Source organism: Phalaenopsis equestris, unplaced genomic scaffold, assembly GCF_001263595.1.
Source record: "Phalaenopsis equestris unplaced genomic scaffold, ASM126359v1 Scaffold000135, whole genome shotgun sequence".
In the NCBI taxonomy this organism is placed as follows: Eukaryota; Viridiplantae; Streptophyta; class Magnoliopsida; order Asparagales; family Orchidaceae; genus Phalaenopsis; species Phalaenopsis equestris.
In genome coordinates, this window is record NW_018164577.1 from 15315 (window position 1) to 35819 (window position 20505).

The 20505-nt window shown below is 32.6% G+C and overlaps 1 protein-coding gene across 3 annotated transcripts in view; it reads left to right on the plus strand.

The window, feature by feature from the left end:
• The first annotated feature begins 527 nt into the window (after positions 1-527).
• Positions 528-20505, plus strand: part of LOC110021574 (phenylalanine--tRNA ligase beta subunit, cytoplasmic) — a 29660-nt gene continuing 9682 nt past the window's right edge. Inside the window, exons 1-16 of one of the 3 annotated variants that reach the window (XM_020720119.1) lie at positions 528-730; positions 872-1004; positions 1076-1131; positions 1239-1342; positions 1599-1728; positions 1950-2065; positions 2199-2265; positions 3184-3225; positions 6561-6602; positions 6780-6874; positions 7206-7332; positions 7437-7643; positions 11594-11719; positions 11816-11926; positions 13379-13513; positions 17144-17218. In XM_020720119.1, coding sequence (XP_020575778.1) covers positions 947-1004; positions 1076-1131; positions 1239-1342; positions 1599-1728; positions 1950-2065; positions 2199-2265; positions 3184-3225; positions 6561-6602; positions 6780-6874; positions 7206-7332; positions 7437-7643; positions 11594-11719; positions 11816-11926; positions 13379-13513; positions 17144-17218 — 1491 coding nt within the window. In that variant the 5' untranslated portion in view covers positions 528-730; positions 872-946. The remainder of the gene's footprint in view (positions 731-871; positions 1005-1075; positions 1132-1238; positions 1343-1598; positions 1729-1949; positions 2066-2198; positions 2266-3183; positions 3226-6560; positions 6603-6779; positions 6875-7205; positions 7333-7436; positions 7644-11593; positions 11720-11815; positions 11927-13378; positions 13514-17143; positions 17219-20505) is intronic. The other 2 variants (XM_020720122.1, XM_020720120.1) reach the window with 2 other exon arrangements.

A 20505-nucleotide genomic window follows, 5' to 3' on the forward strand; every position in this document is an offset into this window, starting at 1 on the left:
CGTTTTGAAAACGCATCTGACCTGTTTGAGTGAACTGTATTTTGACAGCTTATGCGTTTTAAAAACGCTAAAAGTAACGTTTTTAGACTGTATCTATCTAAGTACGGTGACAACTTTCTTGCAACGGTCTGATTTTTCAAAAAAAAAAAAATATAATTGTCGCCGCACCTAGTTTATAAGTTACTTATTTTTAATCAACTTATCAACTGATTATTCAAAAAACTGCAGTTGCTCCAAAGAGATCCTAAATCTCATAGGCTATTTGTCAACGAATTTAATACATCTAGTTAAATACTGTCGAACTCTTTCACAACTTTTGCTAGGATTTAGAAAATGGTTAGTTTTATTATAAGAAAAAAATACAATTAAATTTTGATTATTTTATCATTATAATTAAAACAAATTATCTAAATAATTCTATATTAACAAAATTAATCAAATATTAATTAAAAAAATTATGATTTTCATGATAATATTAATGATGTTATGATATTATTACCGCCGATGCATCAATATCTAATAATAATTTCTCCTACCCGAAAACCCTCGCCTATGTCCCTCCCGTTCCCCCTGTTTGGCCCAAACCATCGCCTTGGCGGGCGAGCCCTCGCGATACAGCCGCCAGTAAAGCTAGCTGAGAAGGCAACGAGGGGATCGCGGCGTAAGAGACCACCAAAACTCCATCTTTCTCCTCGTTCCGCTCGGCTCCTTCCCGAAACCATTGAGGAAGGTTAGTGTGTTCGCGCCTTTCTTTCTTTTCGCTCTTCCTGGATTTATTAAATCGTCCAATTCACGGGATTCAGTAAATCCAGAATTAAGGCCGACATCCGTGAAATCCGGATTTATCAAATCGCTGCTTTATTTTGTCCAGAATCACCGCCTGGTAAATCTAGGCTAAATTCTGCTCTAAATTCGTTACCAGACCGGCCCCTAAGCACTCAATTCGATGCCGACCGTGAGCGTCGGCAGAGATCGTCTCTTTCAGGCTATTGGCCGAAGCTACAGTAAGCAATGTGATGTTTTCTCTCTTTCTTCTTGTGGTTTTATTTACTAATTGAGAGCTCTCGTGTTCCAGCTCAAGAAGAATTTGAGGAGCTCTGCTTCGAGTTTGGGATAGAGCTTGACGATGTGGTAAGTTGCAAAATGCTATTGCTTGGATTACTTTTCTCTCTCTCGCATGAATTTTTCGTTTTTTGAGAAACCCTAACTATTTTGTTTCACATTTTTTGAATTTATAGACTACTGAGAAGGAAATTATTAGAAAAGAAAAGCATCTGGACGCAGCAGCCGGGGCAGAGGGGGATGATGAAGTCATATACAAAATTGAGGTTGCTGCTAATAGGTAACTCAGTCAGCAATGTTGTGAAGTATGCTTCTTATGCAATTCAATTTAGATAAATTGTTTTACGTCAATGGTTTAGTTATGCATTTTCTTTTATTGTGCTGTGGATGACTGATCGATCTAGACATCGATTAGTCTATTCAAACACGCACGGAAAATAAGCTCTGGAGTTTAATTTTGTACTTCATAGCTCTCGGTGCTGATTTCGGCACTCAAACTCTAACAAACATTGATTTTGGCATCCATATGCTTGCAGATATGATCTTCTTTGTCTCGAAGGCATTGCCAGGTCTCTTCGCATATTCATTGGGAAAGAGAAAATCCCTATGTATAGATTCCGTGAAATCCCCCGTGAATCGATACTTCAAATTAATGTTACCAAGGAGGTAAGTTTTATGTGCCAACCATTTTACAATTTCTCCGATCAATGCAAGGTTGATATTTTACCCAAACTAGTGGCATTTAGGTGACCATGGAGGTGACCTAATTATTGCTTGATGCTTTCCCTTTGTAACCAAAATAGAAAATGAAAGCAACCTCTTTAGAGAATATCTCACCTTATTGATCTAGTGTAGATATTCTAACTATGAAATGGCCTGTTCAACAGACTGATAAGATCCGTCCTTATGTTGTTGGTGCTGTTTTAAGAGGAATAAGTTTTGATAGAGCAAACTATAACAGCTTCATTGACTTGCAAGATAAGCTTCACCAAAATATTTGCCGGTATGACGGTAGATTGCATGATTTTACTATCTATTTACCATTTGTTGTTCAAGTATTTCCTGATTTTGTATTGTTTCAGTGATCTTACTTATTCAACATATTTACTTTGTTTGTTTCTGTATCTTGTTTATAGTAAAAGAACTCTTGTTGCCATTGGCACTCATGATTTGGACACGATTGAGGCCCCCTTTTCCTACAACGTAAGTATTCTATTCTGTTTGAACTTGGTTTTACCATATTGCATTTCTTCACAAGTTGTTACCATATTGCATTTCTTCACAAGTTGTATTAAATTTCATGTATAATGCATGCATGTATCAAATATTGGTATATTTAGGGATTTGCGTAATCAACTAGACTAATGTATAATTTTAAATTTGATCATATCTGTCAAATTGCGTAATCTTTTGTTTCATTTGGTTAATTTTGATAGCAATGATAGCAAGGAGGTAAAACTTATAAATAGATGGTGTTAATAGACCGAGGCCCTGTTATAAAACGTTTTTAGTGAAGTATCTCTTCCTGCATACCGTACATGCAAAATTGCAATACTTTGTTATTGTTTTGATCGATGTCCTTTCTCATTGGCTTGTTCAATCTAATATCTAAAACAGGACTCAAAGAAATTTATAGGTCTTAAAAAATCACATCCTTTTCTTTCTCAGCAACAGGAGTCTAAAGTATAGCATTGCTTTGTGAATTGAAGCTGAAGTTTGTTTTCTTTAGGTTTAGGAGATGAATTGATCTATGATAAATTTGTTAGAATGACGAGCAGATCCTCATTACAGAATGTAGTAATTGTTATATATTTAACTTCATTATTTTTTTTCGATATACTTCCTTCTCACTTTCTGATCATTTTCTATTACGTTTGCTAGTTTTTGAAGTCTTGGGCATTGATCTGATGGTCGTGTTAGCTGCATGTTTTTTTTCAGCTTCAGTTTTAGTGAATCCATGCTACCTTAGATATAACACATGAGCCCTTAATCTTACATGGCACAATTTTAATTTTATTTTCCAATTTTATTACTAAGAGATCACTTATATTTTGAAGATTTGATTTGCCGAATGGAAGTTATTTTGAATCGAGTCTTATTTGTGCATTCATGTCTTTTCAGGCTTTGAAACCTCAAGATATATCTTTCATCCCCTTAAAACAGGTTAGATATATATATATATATATATATATATAATTTCTGCAGTATCATGTAAGTTTATACATTGGCCTCCTTTGAATTTCTTTATTGAGACCGTCTAATCAATTTTTAACTTGCTGCTATTATGATTTATTTTTTCTTGTCCAGACAATTCTTTTTTTTTTTTTCGTTAATTTTTTTCATCACTAATCTTATGCATTCTATTTTGTGCTTGCTTGGTGTTCTCTTCTCTGATCATCCATTGGTATTTGTAGACGGTTAACTTTAGACTAACATGTTGTGAGGGATTATGATTTTTGATTTGTGTGGAGTCCTTGAAGGCATTATAGGTAATTATTAAGGGCCTGTTTGGGGCAGTGGTAGAGGTGTGGCGTATTCTACATTGGTTTGCTTATGCATCTGACAAAATTGCATTTTATCTGCTTTTTCAAGAAGCTGTGGTGTAAAAGCTGCGTTTTACAACCTGATATGGCTAATTGCAGTGTTTGAAAGAAAGTTGCGGTCAGATTTTTTGAAAAAAAAAATGTAACAGTTACCAGAACTTTTTGGTCAACTTTTTCTACAACTTCACAGCTATAGCTGACCTAAACAGATCCAAAGTCCCCTGTTATGTTGAATTTTTTGATCCCATAGAAAGCCGTCTATATATACTCCAACCGAGACACTTTGATTAGCAATTCGTAGAGCTACTTGCTTGTTGACTTCGAGGAAGAGGGATGAGTTATCCATCCATCACTTCACTTGGAGATATTTCTATTATGACTCAATCAAGGAGATCAGCTTATTAAAAGCGTGAACGGACAGTTAGACAAAAAAATGGAGTTATTTTTTTCTATAGAGCTTCACAATACAACAACAACAAAGCCTTAATCCCACTACGTAACTACGTAGGGTTGGCTACATGAATCCATTTTCTCCATTGCGTCCTATTTAGTGTCATATTTTCATCTAGTTCTAGTAAATTAAGATCATTTTTTATACAACAACAACAAAAATAGAGCTTCACAATATTTAAAATAAATTTTTTTAAAAAATAAGTTTTCTAATTTTATAAAAATGCCACTAAATATATGATTTTTAATATATAAGAACTTGTTCATTTACATGAATTTTTTTTTATAATGTTACATTTGACATATATTTAACCATCTAATACACACACGAAGGGGGAGTGTCTAAAACTATATTTTACATCTACAAAATTACACATATTTAACCAATTGTACACCAAATCCCTTCCATCGCCCATTTACTCTATATGGTACTTGAAAAATATTTATTAACCAATGGGTTGAGTTTTATGAATAAGTTAATATGTAAATCGCCGTTTTACACAACATCAACTCAAAGGAAAAAAAGTATGCTAGTCTTGATAGTTGAACTGTCTAAATGTTGCGATCATAGTTATGGATAAGAATTTCTTTATGGCATTCAACTTTATCTTAATAACATGAACACAAACTAAAGCATATGATATCATAACTTATCCCTTAAGGTAAATATTTAATATATTTATAACAGGAGAACCATTTAAACATTTTATCAATGTAGTGGGGCATAGCTCTTAAGTTTACTATTGTCATGAGCATAAATTTGAAAGTCATTAGTACATGGGTATTTTATCATATTCAACTAGTACTATAAGAGGGTAACTTTTTCATATTAAAATATTATTATATTATGACTGAAATAATTGATCATGTAACATCTTGGATCAGTTGTGATCAATTGATTTTCTATAATAATTGAACGCGCTAAAAATTTTAATAAGTACATGATTTTTTATCTAAGATTAAAAGTTCAATTTGGGCTTGATTTTTTATTTAAAACAAGTAAATAAGCTGAAAATTCAAATAATTGTTTTTTTATATAAAATTACTAATAAATAATTTTGTAAATCTCAATAAACAAGCGATTGAATAAATTTCAAATTAACATCTGACTAGTTTATACCAAATTAATAAAATAGTATATAAGTTATAAGTAACGTTTTTTACAATCATATTATATTAATAAGTATTAACAAACAAGCTCATTGAAATAAAAAATAAGAAGAAATTACATTAAAATTATATACATATTGATATTAAATTATAAAAATTATTGTTGAATATGTAATTAAATAAACTCTAGTTAATTAAATATTCATTAAACAATATAGCATATTTGTTCGGGAACATTAATAAACGAGTTGGACTATGCTCATATTGATTTATTTAACCTTCGAGTTTAAAAAAAAAATGTTTGAACTTTTTTGTTTACTAATTTGAACAAACTTTATCAAGTATTAATCTAGCGGTGTTCAAGATGTTCATCAAGGTATTGGGTTAGCCCCATCAATAGGACACAATGGAGAAAAATGATTCATTTAGTCTACCCCACTTAATGGGATAAAGGCTTGTTGTTGTAGAGCTTTCCTGCTAGAGCAAATGCTCAGGATTTTTTCTTTTAAGTCATGACAAAATTAGAGGACAGCCATTAGTTTCCTTGCAACAAATTTTTTTTTTGTTATTTCGCTTGCGAAATATGATTTGGGAGCTCCCCGATCACGGATCGCAAAATCCCACAAAATTGTGGAACCGCTGAAGCGGAATTTCCTGCGATCCTGCACTGTCCAATTAACAGATTATGCATGAATCCTCGCTTTTTTTGTCTTATTTCCTATTTCTTTTTCTCATTCTCATTTTGGTTATTCTTTATTTGAACCTATTTATGTGTTGCTTTTTCTGTTTGGAGAACTTTTGCTAGTGCTGTTGTGTTTGGAGACTTTGATCTTTGTTTTATGTTCTCTGGAGTGCTCTATTCTCTTTCTTTTGCAAGTAGTGCGTTATTATCTTACTCAGGAATGGGTCTTGGATCCCCCTCACAGCCCATACTTCGCCGTTTCACCATTCGACCGCTGTTTTCAGTCTGGACACAACAGCAGACTTCGTCACTTTTTCCTTCCAAATGCGTGAACCTCTCATATGCTCCTTCCCTTGCTATCCCACAATCACCTCCCCACTCAGTCCACTTCATAAACACCTTCTAAGAGCCCTAGAATAGTATCAATAGCCATTAGTTTTATTGCAGCAATTTTTTTTTTTCTTTTTTGTGGTCTCACTTGCGAAATTTGAACTACCACTTCAGAAGAGTGAAGTTTTGGATTTTCCAAAATCAAAAGCTAGGTTGGGATGGGGATCCTTTTTTGGCAGCACATGCAATGTTTAATTGTGGTTGATGTTGGTTTTTTCTATTCGTGATTGTTAGGTGTAAGACTGTAAGTTACCATTGTTGTGATGGTTATTATTTGGTAGTTGATTTGACATTTTCCTTATCTTACTGTTTTGTTTCTCTAGGCTAAAAGCTTCAGGGGTGATGAACTACTGGAGTTTTACAGGGTATGCTGTCAAATCACTATAATATTCATGAACTGATTTGTTTTTATTTGACTGTGGAACACCTTTTAAACACATCTACCTTCGATTTTCTGATAATTAATTGACCAGTAGTAAGAATTTTTGTCATGCTGTTGCAACATGATTGGCTTTGTTTTTTTGTTTTCTTTTTACTTTTAGCTTTTTTTTCTTTCGCAGTCGGACTTGAAACTGAAGAAGTTTTTGCACATTATAGAAAATTCTCCAGTGTTTCCTGTCATATATGACAAGAATAGGTAATGCATCTGCATGCTTTAAAATTTGGTTTCTCTGTGAGCGGATTCAAAGGACTTAAATTTTATTCCCATTTTTTTAATCCGTGTATATCCAGAGATGTTCCCTTTCTATTATTTGTTCTATCTATTTTCTTGAACGTATAGGTGCTCACACGAACATGTAAATATTTTATAAACTTTTTAAATACTGCAATCTACTCCCGCATATACTTACTGATGCCAATTGGCATGTATGATAATCTACATGTCCTTCGGAGCTATGTCAAATTGTGTTTTCCAGTTTTAACATTTTTAGTTTTTCTTCTCTTAAAATGCTCTGTTGAGATTGCAGGACTGTTCTATCACTGCCCCCAATTATCAACGGCGCACATTCTGCAATCTCTCTTAGTACAAAAAATGTCTTCATTGAGTGCACAGCAACCGATTTAACGAAGGCAAAGATTGTTTTGAATACGATGGTATGCTCTAATTTTGGTGAAGTTAATCATTTGTTGATTTACTTGTCATCATTATCAGTTATTGAATATCGTAAAATGTCATTATTTTTCCTATGTTTTCTTAGGTAACAATGTTTTCAGAATATTGTGATTCAAAATTTGAGGTTGAGCCAGTTGAAGTGGTATATCCGGATGCCCGGCAAGTTGAGGATTGTGCATCAGAAGGGGTTTTCAAAGGGAAGAACATTTATCCAGATCTTGGAGTTACAGTTATGGACATCCCTCTTTCTTCAATTACATGCCCCATTGGCATTTCACTGGGAGTAGCTGAGGTATTTTTTTCACGCTTTTTTGATCTTAATTATATTAATCATTATATCACTAAATTTTTTTTTGACATTTCATGAATCCTAGAGCCACTGATGCTAGAAAGAGTCTTTTTTCGATTCCTATTTGGATTCATTTGTTTGTTGCTTTGCCAGTTTTTTTAACTTGACATACATTAGTTGTTTCCTGAATTTTTAATTAGTAAACGGTTAACTTTGTTATTCAAAGAATGTGAAGTTTTCTTTTAAAACATTGTCATTGCAAATTAAAAGTTATGATGTTTAGTAAAACCTTGTCAACTAGTATTTTAGTCAACAAAAGACAGTTGGCAGGGTTATTAACATGCAAGTGTAAACGAAGGACTTACTCTTGCATGGTGAACAAGTGGAGTTGAAATTTAAGGGTGTCAAAAATTTACCGCACATGCCAACTAGACTCGAGTAATCCGGGTTCAGGTAGACCTGAATAATTTTTGTGTTATGTTTGGGTTAAGAATTTTAGCATGTTTAATTTTCTTTTGGGTCGTTTGAGTTGATTCGACAACTAAAAATTGACCTGAGGTTGACTTAAAATTGATCGAAATTTGATTTAGTTTTTTACCAACATTGCCTTATATTATACGGTTTAGGTTCGGGTTAGTGGGTTGAAAATGGGTTGAGTTCGGGTTAGACTTGTCGGCCTATTTACTATTCAAGTTAGGTTCAGGTTAAGCTTCTTCTGTTCGAGTCAATTTTTGGTCAGATTCGAACCCGACCTGTGAATTCGATTTGGCACCCCAACTATGAATTTTATTGATGGTACATGATGCATATTTGATTCAAGTTATACAGGAATGAACGCTTTACTAAGAATCTCAAGTGAGTGTTTTTCCACTTTGTGCCTAATTTGATGCATCATGACTCTAGTTTATGCTAATCCATGCATGTAAACTCTAAATGGCGTTATATACTATAAGAAATGCTTAGATACAGAATTAAAGCATCAAATATATATTAAGAGAGCAAATATGATTTTTTTTTCTTCATGCTATAAATGCAAAAAATGAGCTGAAAATATCTATACTATTGTATTTCTTTGAAGTATTTGAAATAAAAATAATCTTGATTATGTGGATAAATTGTGGACAACTCCTAATTTACAACAACCTAACAATTCTTGGACAACAACTTTTTATTTTAAAAAAATTATCACTGATGGACAATAGTGATATAATTAAGTATTCTAGCAATTTGTAGACAATAACATTATATTCTTGTCTGGATTTTATAATTGAAGACTATTTCTTAGATACATTTTTTTCTAGATAATTGTTTCTTTATCGAGAATTAAATGAAAATATGACACTCAATTGGACGCAATGGAGAAAAAGGATTCATGTTGCCGGCGTTACTTAGTGGGAAAAAGGCTTGTTGTTTTTGTTGTTGTTGTAATTGTTTTTTCATCTATTTGTGCACAACTTCTTATCATGTTTAGACGCAAAACAAGGGAATATGATTAGTCATGAAATCTTTCATTCTCTTACCCTTGGTTTTTTACATTTCTTATTTTAAAGGTAGCATCAGAGCCATTAACGTGTTACACTAATGCGGCCAACATAACTTTCAACTTGGATTCTTTACTCCAAGATGATGGGTTATACATTAACATTGAAAGTCGATATTCATCCAACCAGAATGGAAAAAGATATATAAGAAGGTTGTTCCTCATGGAAAGAACATGGTGGCAGCTGCCTTGAAGAAGCCAGTGGTGAAGACGCTGATAACTTGGACATTGAAAATCAATACAACAACAACAAGCTTTATTCCCGCTATGTGGGGTCGGTTATAGGAATTCTTTTTCTCCATTGTGTCCTATCTCCATTGTGTCTATTGAGTGTCATATTTTCACTTAATTCTAATAAATTTAGATCATTTTTTATACAACATGCTCAAGTCTTTTTAGGTCTACCTCTACAATCTCAAAATGAACAATACCAAAACAAAACATGGAAAACTAATGGCGAAGTACTGGTTTGGAATATCCCAAAGAGAACGAATAATAAGGACAAATTGTAGCAACAATCTCTTTCATATTTCAACTACTTGGATAACAAATGGAAGGCAGTCAATTATATTTCCAACAAATGTTTATTTTAGAGTATCTTCAAATTAAGCTTGGTTGTTCTAAAAGTTAAATTCTTAGACACCTTTATTGCAAATAAAAATAAAATCTAACTCAAGGGGTTGGATAAACCATAGATTAAGGCGTCACTATGCATTTTAAGGCCTAGAAGTCTAACTCAGGATCAATGCCTAAAGTGTGATTCGTGAGCACTAGGGTCATCTTGGGTAAATTGGGCAAACATTGTTCAAGTTATGGTCAACTTGGAGTAGTCTTAATAAATAATGAAGAAAGTTTATTACCTTTTAAAGGTTAAAATGGGTTTGTCTAGGGTTAGACCCAAACTAGGTTAGCTTCCCCTTTAAGGTCACCTAGAATGAGAGCAATCCTCTGAGATGGCTGTAAACACTTGGGAGTAATATTTTTAAATTGTTAATTTAAATTAATTTTAATTAGTAAAATATCTTTAAAATGAGAGCCTTAAATGCTTCTTAGTGTTGACCCATAGTTTATTAAATTTGAAATTTAAACCATAAGCTCTTCTAATCTAAACACACTCATTCATCGACGTTAGAGTTGTTGGCCAGTAGATTAAGAAGGTGGTAAAAAACACTTGGAACCAATTTTATGATATTATTAAATTTTAATTATAATTAACTGAAAATCTCTAAAATGAACGCCTTAAATGTTCATCAGGGCTGACTTGTGGTTCAATAAATTTGCAATTTAAACCATGTGCTTTCCTACACCAAGGAAGCTTAAACACCATTTTTTTGTTTTTTTGTTTTTTTTGATTTTTTAGCAATTGATCTAGGAAGAATGGTTATTTTAGGTTTTTAAAATAAGTATCAGAGTTTGTTGATTCCTCCACAAGTATTGTCCGTGATGCCTTCTTGAATGGGAATTATTTTTCATAGGCATCTTTGCTCATTTGCCAAATATCTGCATTCTTTACTATTGTCTTTATTTAATTGCTATGTTTTATCGATCAAGGCATCTATCAATATTTTTGTTTTGATCTTGTAGTTAAATAGCTTCTGAAATTTAATGGCTTGCCGGCCACTTGCTATCCTTTAGGGTAATCTTTGCAATCAAATCACCTCCATTGTCATATAGGGGGAAGCGGGTCTCTTGTCGTGAATGAATAAGAAAACAACTGCTAAACACTTATATTTGATTTTCTGTTTATTCTAGAGTTTATGACAATTCAAAATCGCAAAATGGCAGCTCCATTTGTCAAATAGAACAATGATGGGCAGAATATATGAAATCATGGTTTCGACTACGTTCAATTTATATGGGAAACTTTTTATCTGACAAGATGTTCAGCCTTGGAGGGAACTAAATATGCAATTATAGAATCACTGAAAACATTGTTCTGTTTATTGTACTGTCAACAGTCGTAATGCCTTCAATAACTTGAGTAATATCTGTGAATAAAGTGTCCGTGTGTGATGGAGAGCCAAATAAAACCACAGTTTTAGGTCTAATGCACAGAAAAAAAGGAAAAAAAAATTAAGAAAAGAAAATGTTTGTAGGTTTACAATGGATAAGCTTGCTTTGCTATATCAAATTTGTTGACTTCAAATATTTTGATGGCTTATTTGGCTATATCAAATTATTATTATTATTGTTCCTATGATATTCTTCCTTTTCCTTAATTTTGTTGACTTTATGTTCCTTCTTATTTTTGGCATTATTCATTTATGTTCTATGTTCTGCTCTCCTTATTTTTTTTCTGGGCGCTGCTGGATAGTTAGCTTTAGAATCTTGCTTCGGAGTGTTATGCTTGCTCACAAATTTTTGTCCCGCCAATTTAATTTAGATATACCGTTATTTCTTCTGCTAATGTCAGGTGATTCCCTTGTTGAATAAAATGCAATTACATGCTAAGGACAAGTTGGTTAATGGAAACTCTGTTATTACAGTACATGTTCCTCCAACTAGAAGTGATATACTTCATCCTTGTGATGTCATGGAGGTATAATAATAATTACTGATATTTACATTTTGAGAAATTTCTTGTGAAGTACACGGCTTCTTAAAGAAATCACTAATTTTTAAAATTCTTTTATAGGATGTTGCTATAGCATATGGATATAATAAAATTCCAAAAACAAAGCCTACATGCATGACCACAGGTGGCCAGCAACCATTAAATGTTTTTTCTGACAAGCTCCGAGGAGAGGTACTTAATTAAACTAATGCTTTGGTCTACATTTAGTTTTTTTTTTCCCATGTTAATCCATCCTTGATAGAATCTAAATCCTAACAATATGAATTGCATTGATTATTTATGGTATTTTTTGTAAAGTGTGGCCTGTTGGAAGCAACAATCTAGGTAGTGGGTCGTTGGCATTTGCAAAGTAATAAAGCACAAGACGATCATTGAACAAGTTTGAAAACAGCCTCAAAAAATAGATCACCTATAGGGTTCAATTTTTTTTACAGGCATACATATACTTTATCAATGTTTTGCTAAAACTTGAGCCATGCACCATGTGTTTGAAATTGTGTTGTTTATTTTTTAAAGTCTTCTTTCTTCCCCCAAAACTTACAATTATAATTCGGCATTTATTGACTAAGGTATACATGCTTGGTAATATAATTTGAGCATGCTTTATTTTCCAAGTTGTCTTAATGGATGAGCTACAGAGGTTCATCTAAATTTCAGACTTATATTTATAATTCTTCTCTTTCAAGAAATAATGTACTTTTTTATTTGTTTTCCTTTAAAATGTTGACATCATATGAGTATTCATATAAGCAATGAGGTTTTTTTTTTTTGCCAACATTTATGTTTTTGATAACATCTTCCTCCTACAACCAGAAAAATACCGAAAACTGGAACTTTGAAAGGTCATTGAACTTTGGTTCTTGTTACCATGCAAATTAAATTGGCTTAAGTGGTCATAGTACATCTAAAATCTCCTTAATTAAGCCACTTTATTGGGAACAAGCTGCACTAAATAACACATGGCTTTTGAGCAGTGTCTAGATTTTTTTCAAAAAATTGTCATCTTGCTCTTATCTTGAAATGTTCTTAAAATTATGTATGAGGGGGAAAATGCATATGGCGTACAAGAGATGAAAAAAAAAGAGAACAAAGCCTGTTGTGTTTTGAACATTTAATAGCAAGATTTTAACATATGTGATTATGCCGTGTTGCACTTTTACCTGAGTCCCCTTTTCGAAAATATGAAGCTTGACAAAGTTCAGTTCTTGTTTCTAATTGCTTCTTCCGAAACTTCTTTTTTATTGTTCAATATTTCATTAAATAACTTTTTGGGATATAGGAAACATTTCATTTAGGTTATATATTGGCAGACATTTTTTATTGTAAAGACGTTATAGAGCTCAATTTCCACTCATGGAAACTTGAAAATGTTTTGGTGTGAAGCTAAGCCGTGATTCAATATCATTGTTTAATGGGGTATAAAAGAGACATGATTGAACTCATAATTAAGTATTGAAGTAAATTTTGTCTCGTACTTTCCTAATGAATGCACGAAATTTAAAAGTTAGACAAAGATATTGGACGGAGAGAAAGGTCGATTTTTATTTGTCATTATTATTTAATATATGCAAGGCAAATTCTGGGAAGGTTTATGCTTTTTTCAATTTGACTTTCCTTTTTTAGGTCTCAAGGGCAGGGTATATGGAGGTTCTAACCTGGCTTTTGTGCTCACATGAAGAAAACTTTGCAATGGTTAAAAGAGAAGACGATGGAGAGAAAGCAATCACCATTGGAAATCCCCGTTCATCAGAATTTGAGGTTTATTTACTATATTAACAATGAAATTTGGTTGTTGTTCCCATTTTTGACTTATTTATTTATTTATTTTTTTCAATTTTATTAATTTTGCATAAAATGAGTTAATGCTTTCTAGCTAGCTTTTTTCAGAACTTAGTAAGTATTCCTCTCATTTTGTGCTGTATTTAATATTGTATGCCAAACCTTTATTAATTACTAATGTTCATAGTGCATGTATGTAAAATATCAACTTAGGTTCCTGACATTCAAGCCGCATTTCTTGTAGGTCCTCATTTTTTAAACTCTAATCTTAGATTTGCAGTGCCTTTTTCGATTTCAGTATAGTTCGCTTACTCTCTATATTGGTTCATAAATGAAATTTAATCTTCAAAAAAATCCATGTTAACAGGTGCTTGTCTTCTTCCAGGATATGGATTCTTCTCTAGGGATCTATCCAAACTGTAATGATCTAAATTGGAGTATAACGTTTCCATAGATCTTACATAGTTCATTTTATAGAAAATTTATATAAATTCTTTTGGTTGCATGATATTTCTTTGTTTAACCAAATTACTCCCATCTTTAAAATCTTTTCATCTCTTACTCAGTTAAAAGGATGCATTTCTTGACTCCTCAATGACCATCATCGGCTTTTTATTCAGTAAACTTTGGTTATTATTGATTGTTATCTTTGATGAAAATTTATGGCTTCGATTTTTTTTTTCTTTGGGTAAGAAGGTGTTGCCTTGGACACCTCTTTGAATTGAATTGATTTACAATAGGGTTTTGAAGAGCTCTCTTAATCTCAAAATCCAATTGCTTGGAAATGGTGCCTCAATGTTCCAAGCTCTAGTTTGAGCCTCTCACTCCAATGGTGTTGGAGAAGAAAAATATGAGACATGTAGGCGATATTGAGTAGAGGAGGTCAATGGGCTTTTGGCGGAAAGTCGGCTTATGGGATTGTCGAGGATGTTGAGAATACTAGACTGCATCAAAGTTAGAATGATGGCAAGAAGGGGGTGGTATTTACATAGAATCAAAAGAGAGAAAATAAAGGGAAAGTGTTCGTTTTCATATTTTTTGCACTTAATTGATGATTATGTTAAGAAAACTGTTCTACGTGAAGTATAACCAACACGACCAACAATGATTTGAGTGGTGGGTATTTAATGCACAAACCTATTGATATACTGGAGTTTAATGAGGGTTACATGTATTTTGTCACACCTTTATAAGAATACAGAGGATGCACAAAAGTGTGCAAATTATAGAGGAATTAAGTTAATGTGTCATATATTAAAATTATGGGAGAGAGAAATTGAACATGGGTTAAGACGATATACAAAGATTTTTCATAATTAATTTGAATTTATACCAGACAAGTCAACCATAGAAGTTATACATTTATTGAGAGGTTTGATGGAGAAATACATAGATAGTAAAGAGGCTCTATATATGATTTTTATTGATTTAGAAAAAGCTTACGATAAGATTTGAAGAGAAGTTATTTGTTGAGTTCTAGCAAAGAAAGGTGTTGATATGACTTATATTTAAGTCATTAAAAATATGTATATTAGAGCTGTTACTTGTGTTCGGATACAGGAAGGATTGATCAAGTATTTTGTTATTTCAATTGCATTAGATCAGGGATCGGCTTTAAGCCCGTATCCTTTTGCTTTAGTTTTGGATCCTCTTACTGGACATTTACAGGAGAATGTATCTTGTATCTTGGTGTATGGTTTTCGTTGTGATATCCTTCTTGTGGATAATACTTGTGAAGGTATACATTAGAGTCTAAAGACCTTCGTTTGAGTAGCTCTAAAATTGAATACATGGAATGTAATTTTAGTAGTAGTAGATCTAGTGGTGGAGTTGTAAATATGTGTGATTAAATGATAAAGAAGTGTGGACATTTTAGATATCTCGGGTCTATTGTTAAATGTGATAGTGATAGAGATGAGGATGTTATTAGTATAATTCAAGTTGGTTGGTTGAAATGGAGGAATGCATCGAGCCTATTGTGTGATAGAAAAATACCGCTTAGACTTGAAAGGAAAATTTTATAGGATGGTGGTGAGGCCTGCAATGCTTTATGGCGCAAACTGTTGGCCTTTAAAAGAGAAATATAAAACTAAGTGTTGTTGAGATGAGAATGCTTAGTTGGATGAGTGCTTTACACTTATAGACAAAATGCGACGCGAATGTATCCGTGAAAGGGTTGGTGTAGCTCCAGTTGTAGACAAGATTAGGGGGAGTCGTCTTAGATGGTTTGATCACAATAAACATCTATCATCTGATGATCTAGTCATGGGAGTAGATGTTTTAGATCCAATTTATGTTAAGAAAGGTAGAGGTAGACCTAAAATGACTTGGGCATATTGTATAAAAAATAATTTTGGTTTATTAGAATTAAATGAAAATATGACACTCAATAGGACATAATGGAGGAAAAGGATTCATGTAGCCAACCCCACTTAGTGAGATAAATACTTCTTGTTGTTGTTGTTGAGGGGGAGGGGGGTTGCCGGTTTTTAAGTTTTAGGGTTTTTTTGCAATTTTTGGCTGTGTTGTTTTTGGTCGCTACCGCAAGATCTTGTGGCTTCATCCAAGCATATAGGGGTTTTCGGCCAAGTCGCAGGCCATAGTAGACCATCTTTTTTCAGTGCTCCTATACCATGAAGATTCAACCAGCAATTGCCAGGAGCAGGAAAATTTGGTTGCAGCAATCCAAGATCTGTAAGTGTTTGGTTTAGATTGGGTTTCCAGCTGCTTGCCGATGCATGTGAACATAAGAAACAACTAAATGTCGTTTAGTTTAGTTGTCTTCCAATTCTTGTTTCTTATTATTTTTTGAACTCTTTCAAACTCTATGCTCTCAAAGAATGCTGCCAAGAAGGAATCACTAATGCCTTAGACATGAAGTTATGTAGTGGAATTTCAACGTGAAATTTGAAGTTGCAACAACTTTGGGTAAAAATCATTTGAGGGGCACTGCCCATGTGTTACTATGAGGGAGCCAAGAAGGTATTTGTGGGCTCCGAAAAAAGCAACTTCTGTGACAGCCATATTCTTCTTCTTCTTCTTTTTCTTTTTTGGTATTTTTAATTATGTTCTCATTCCTTGGAAGTATGCATATCTTCAGCTTTTTTACTTGTTGAAGTTTCTGCATTATTTTGTTCCATGGTATTATAAGCTTGTTACTTGCTTTTATTGGACAGAGTTTGATTAACTTTTAATATCGGCATTTGTGGGCTCCGAAAAAAGAAACTTCTGTGTCCGCTATATTCTTCTTCTTCTTCTTCTTCTTTGTTTTTTTTTTTGTATTTTTAATTATGTTCTCCTTCCTTGGAAGTATGCATGTCTTTCAGCTTTTTTACTTGTTGAATTTTCTGCATTATTTTGTTCCATGGAATTATGAGCTTGTTACTTGCTTTTATTGGACAGAGTTTGATGAACTTTTAATGTCTATTGTGTTGTTATTTCCTTTTCTGCTACTTATGCAAACCATAGAGAATGATACTTCTTGAATTTTGTCTATTGTGTTGTTCATTTCCTTTTCTGCTATTTATGCAAACATAGAGAATGTTACTCATCCTTGAATTTACTTGTTTATTACATTTCCTAAGGCATAAATGTATTGAATTGAAGCAGGTTGTTCGGACAAGTCTTATGCCAGGCTTGTTGAAAACCCTAAAGCATAACATAGACCATCGAAGGCCCATAAAGGTATCATATGATTATTACATGCTCATTTTATGCACAGTTATTTTTATTGTAATACGAACAAGTTTTGTTTTAATGAAGTTCCAAAATTGTGCCTTTCAATTTCTTGATGATTTATTATTGTTTCGTGGCTCGTTCATCTAACCCTATTGGGAGAAAGATGTCGTTTGGCTTTCAAAGCAGCCACCTAAAAGGTGACCAGTTGCCTTTGCGAATGTCTTACAATTGTATGAAAATGACACTTGAATTATCTTATATTTGGGTTAGCACATATCATATTTCAAACGATCCATGTTCGATCTGGAAATGACTCTTGTATTTAAATATTTACTTATTACTCAAAGCAAAATCATTAAGTGAATTTTGAATTGTCTTCCGAGTTTGGAGTTTTGATTTTGGAGTAAAATTAGAACATGAGGAGGATTGACCAAATATTTTTTTATTTCAGTTGGATTACATTAGTGATCGACTTTAAGCATTTATTTTTTTTGCTTTAGTTATGGATGAAATTAATGAAATCAAGAGGAGGATGTACCTTGGTGTGTTTTTCGCTGATGATATCTTCTTGTGGATAATATTAGAGAAAAAGTTCAGGATATACTTGAATTATGGAGGTATACATTAGTCTAAAGTCCTTTGTTTTAGTAGATCTAAAACTGATGTAATTTTAGTAGTATCAGATCTAGTTGCTGAGTTTTAACAATGGGTGATCAAATCATTAAAAGGAGTGAACGTTTTAGATATCTCGAGTCTATTGTTCAAAGTGATGGTGATATAGTTGGGGATGCTATTATTAGAATTCATGTTGGATGGTTGAAGTGGAGGAATGCATCAAGCCTATTGTGTGATAGAAAACTACTGCTTAGAATTAAAAGGAAAATTTTAATAACTTTCTTGTAAGTAGGGCAGCTCATGGGGTTTTCTATTTGAATAAATTTTATCATAAAAGACATTGGAAGCATATCAGTTATTTTATAAATTATTTTAGTAGTGTTTATGATTGAGTGGTCGGTCTATTGTTTGCGATGAAAATCCAGTTCATTTGGGAACATGAAGCTTTACTTTTATCTCGGTAACTTTTGGCTTGTTGTGAGTCGGATAAACACTATCATTGTTTGTAAAGGATTGGAATTGAGGATGGAGACTTGCAACTCTCTTAATCCACATGTGGCTTTTCTTAGTCTACATACCTTGTAATTGTTCAATTTTCGTCAAATCATAGTTGAAGGCTCTGGTAATTTTTTTTCCAGGTCCTTATGCAAAAAGACATTATTCTTATTGTATTGTTGAAGTTGCCAATTGAAGTGAGTAGTTACAGATTATAGGTTTCTATATTCTCATTTTTTGCCACATGGCAAATTCCTCCTCGTAAACAACTTAATGTAACCGAGAGTATTCGGTCTTGCTTTTGTATTTTTGAACAGTGTTATAGTGGTATTCTTCTGAGTGAAAACCCATTTGTAAACTATTATATTTTTTCGTTGAGGCTTATTGATAATCTTATATCATTTATTTTCTCTCTTAAAGCATTTCTCCATATTTGTCGTAGTAATATCTCAGATAAAATGTTTAGAATAAATATAATGTTTATACTCACAAGAAATTTTATGTGGAGTTTATAAAGTTGTTTAAAGAGCACATATGAAAGAAATGGGTATCATGACTGCTATGCAATTTTTGTTTTCTTCTCTATAGCAATAAGAAGATCAAGATCCCTTTTTGGTGGTATTACAGTTACTTGTATATACAAAGCATTATTAAAACTTATAATGATTCATTAAGAGGGCTGAAGATCTCATTTTTGAACTAAATCTCAAACTATAAATTTATTCCAGCTGTGGTGGAGTAATAGGAGCGGGCACTTGTTTTTTTGTTATAGGTATGAATTTAGTAGCAGAGACATTCTCGGTGGACTTTCTAATATTTTAGATAGATTGAACGGAAGGTAGTTTAAGAGTGCTAAATGTGGAGTGATCATATTCTTTATCTTCAATAATTGAAAACTCTCTCTAAAGATTAAGATTGTATGAATTGATTTATTTTCTGAAAAGGTGACATAAATAGATGGTTATACTTTTCTAATTGAATTATTTCGCTTGTACCTTTTTTGTGTAGAAGAATAGGTAAGAAATACATGCTTAATAGTTTTTTACTCCAATTTTTCTCTATTTTGTTTTTGGACATGAATAAAAGAAGTACTACCAGATATTTATGTTCTAACAAATAGTCTAATTTTTGAAGTTATTCATTGTGAATTTTATATTCCAATTATCTTAATGGTAGTTTATTTATTATATATGTGAGATTAAGTGCAGCTTCCCCCCAATTAGATAGAGACCTCTTAAAATAATAATTTGAGTGGTATCAAGTGACAATTTTTTTCTTTCAGCAACCCCATTTTGTTTGTGTATATGTACAAGATTATTTATTAGTAATGCCTTCCTTTTAGAACAAGGGAGTTAAAATTTGATTAGGGAATCTCTTGTACTGCTGGACCTAAAGTGTTTATTTTTTATCCTAAATTATTTTGAATCATGCAGTGAAATAAGTTGGCAATCAATCTTTTGAAGAGATGTAAACATTAAAAGGTGAATGAATAAATGATTTTTTTTTAAAGAATTGAGGAATGATCAAGAGAAATTATTCGTATTTTATTTCAAGTACTCGAGGCTTCTAGAGAACAGAGCTCATTATTTTCTCAAGCAAGTACTGAGGAACACAAGAAGGATGAACAATTACATAGCATATTTGATTTTTTTAAGGCTTTTGAATTGAAATAAGATTTACAACAATTCTGGTATGTGTCGGTCAACTTATTTTTCGATTGATTAATTATGAAAATATATGATATATGAAAATAATTTTTGAGATTTAATTTAAATATAAAAGATATATAGTTTGGGTTTTGAAAGCAGTATGTTTTAATTTTTGAAAAATGAGACCAAATTGATCTCATTAGTCTGATAGTTTGCAAAATCGTGCCTGATACCGCAAATACTACACCTTCCCGAGAGATAAGTGTAGACCTCAGCGATAGACCCAATCCTGCAAACTATGAGATTTGTGACATCCGTTTGGTCTGCGAACCTTTTATATATGACCGACAAATTCCCCTATTTAATACAAAGATTAAATAGGGTTTATTTTATCTGGGTTCCAAGTTCCCTATAGAGGCAAACCCCTATAGTTAATTACATCTCAAATGACGGGAGTCATTTGAGAAAACTCTCGATAATGATCAATGGTTCTAGTCTTCAAGAATTCAAGGTTCAGGTTTTCAAGGTAGGATG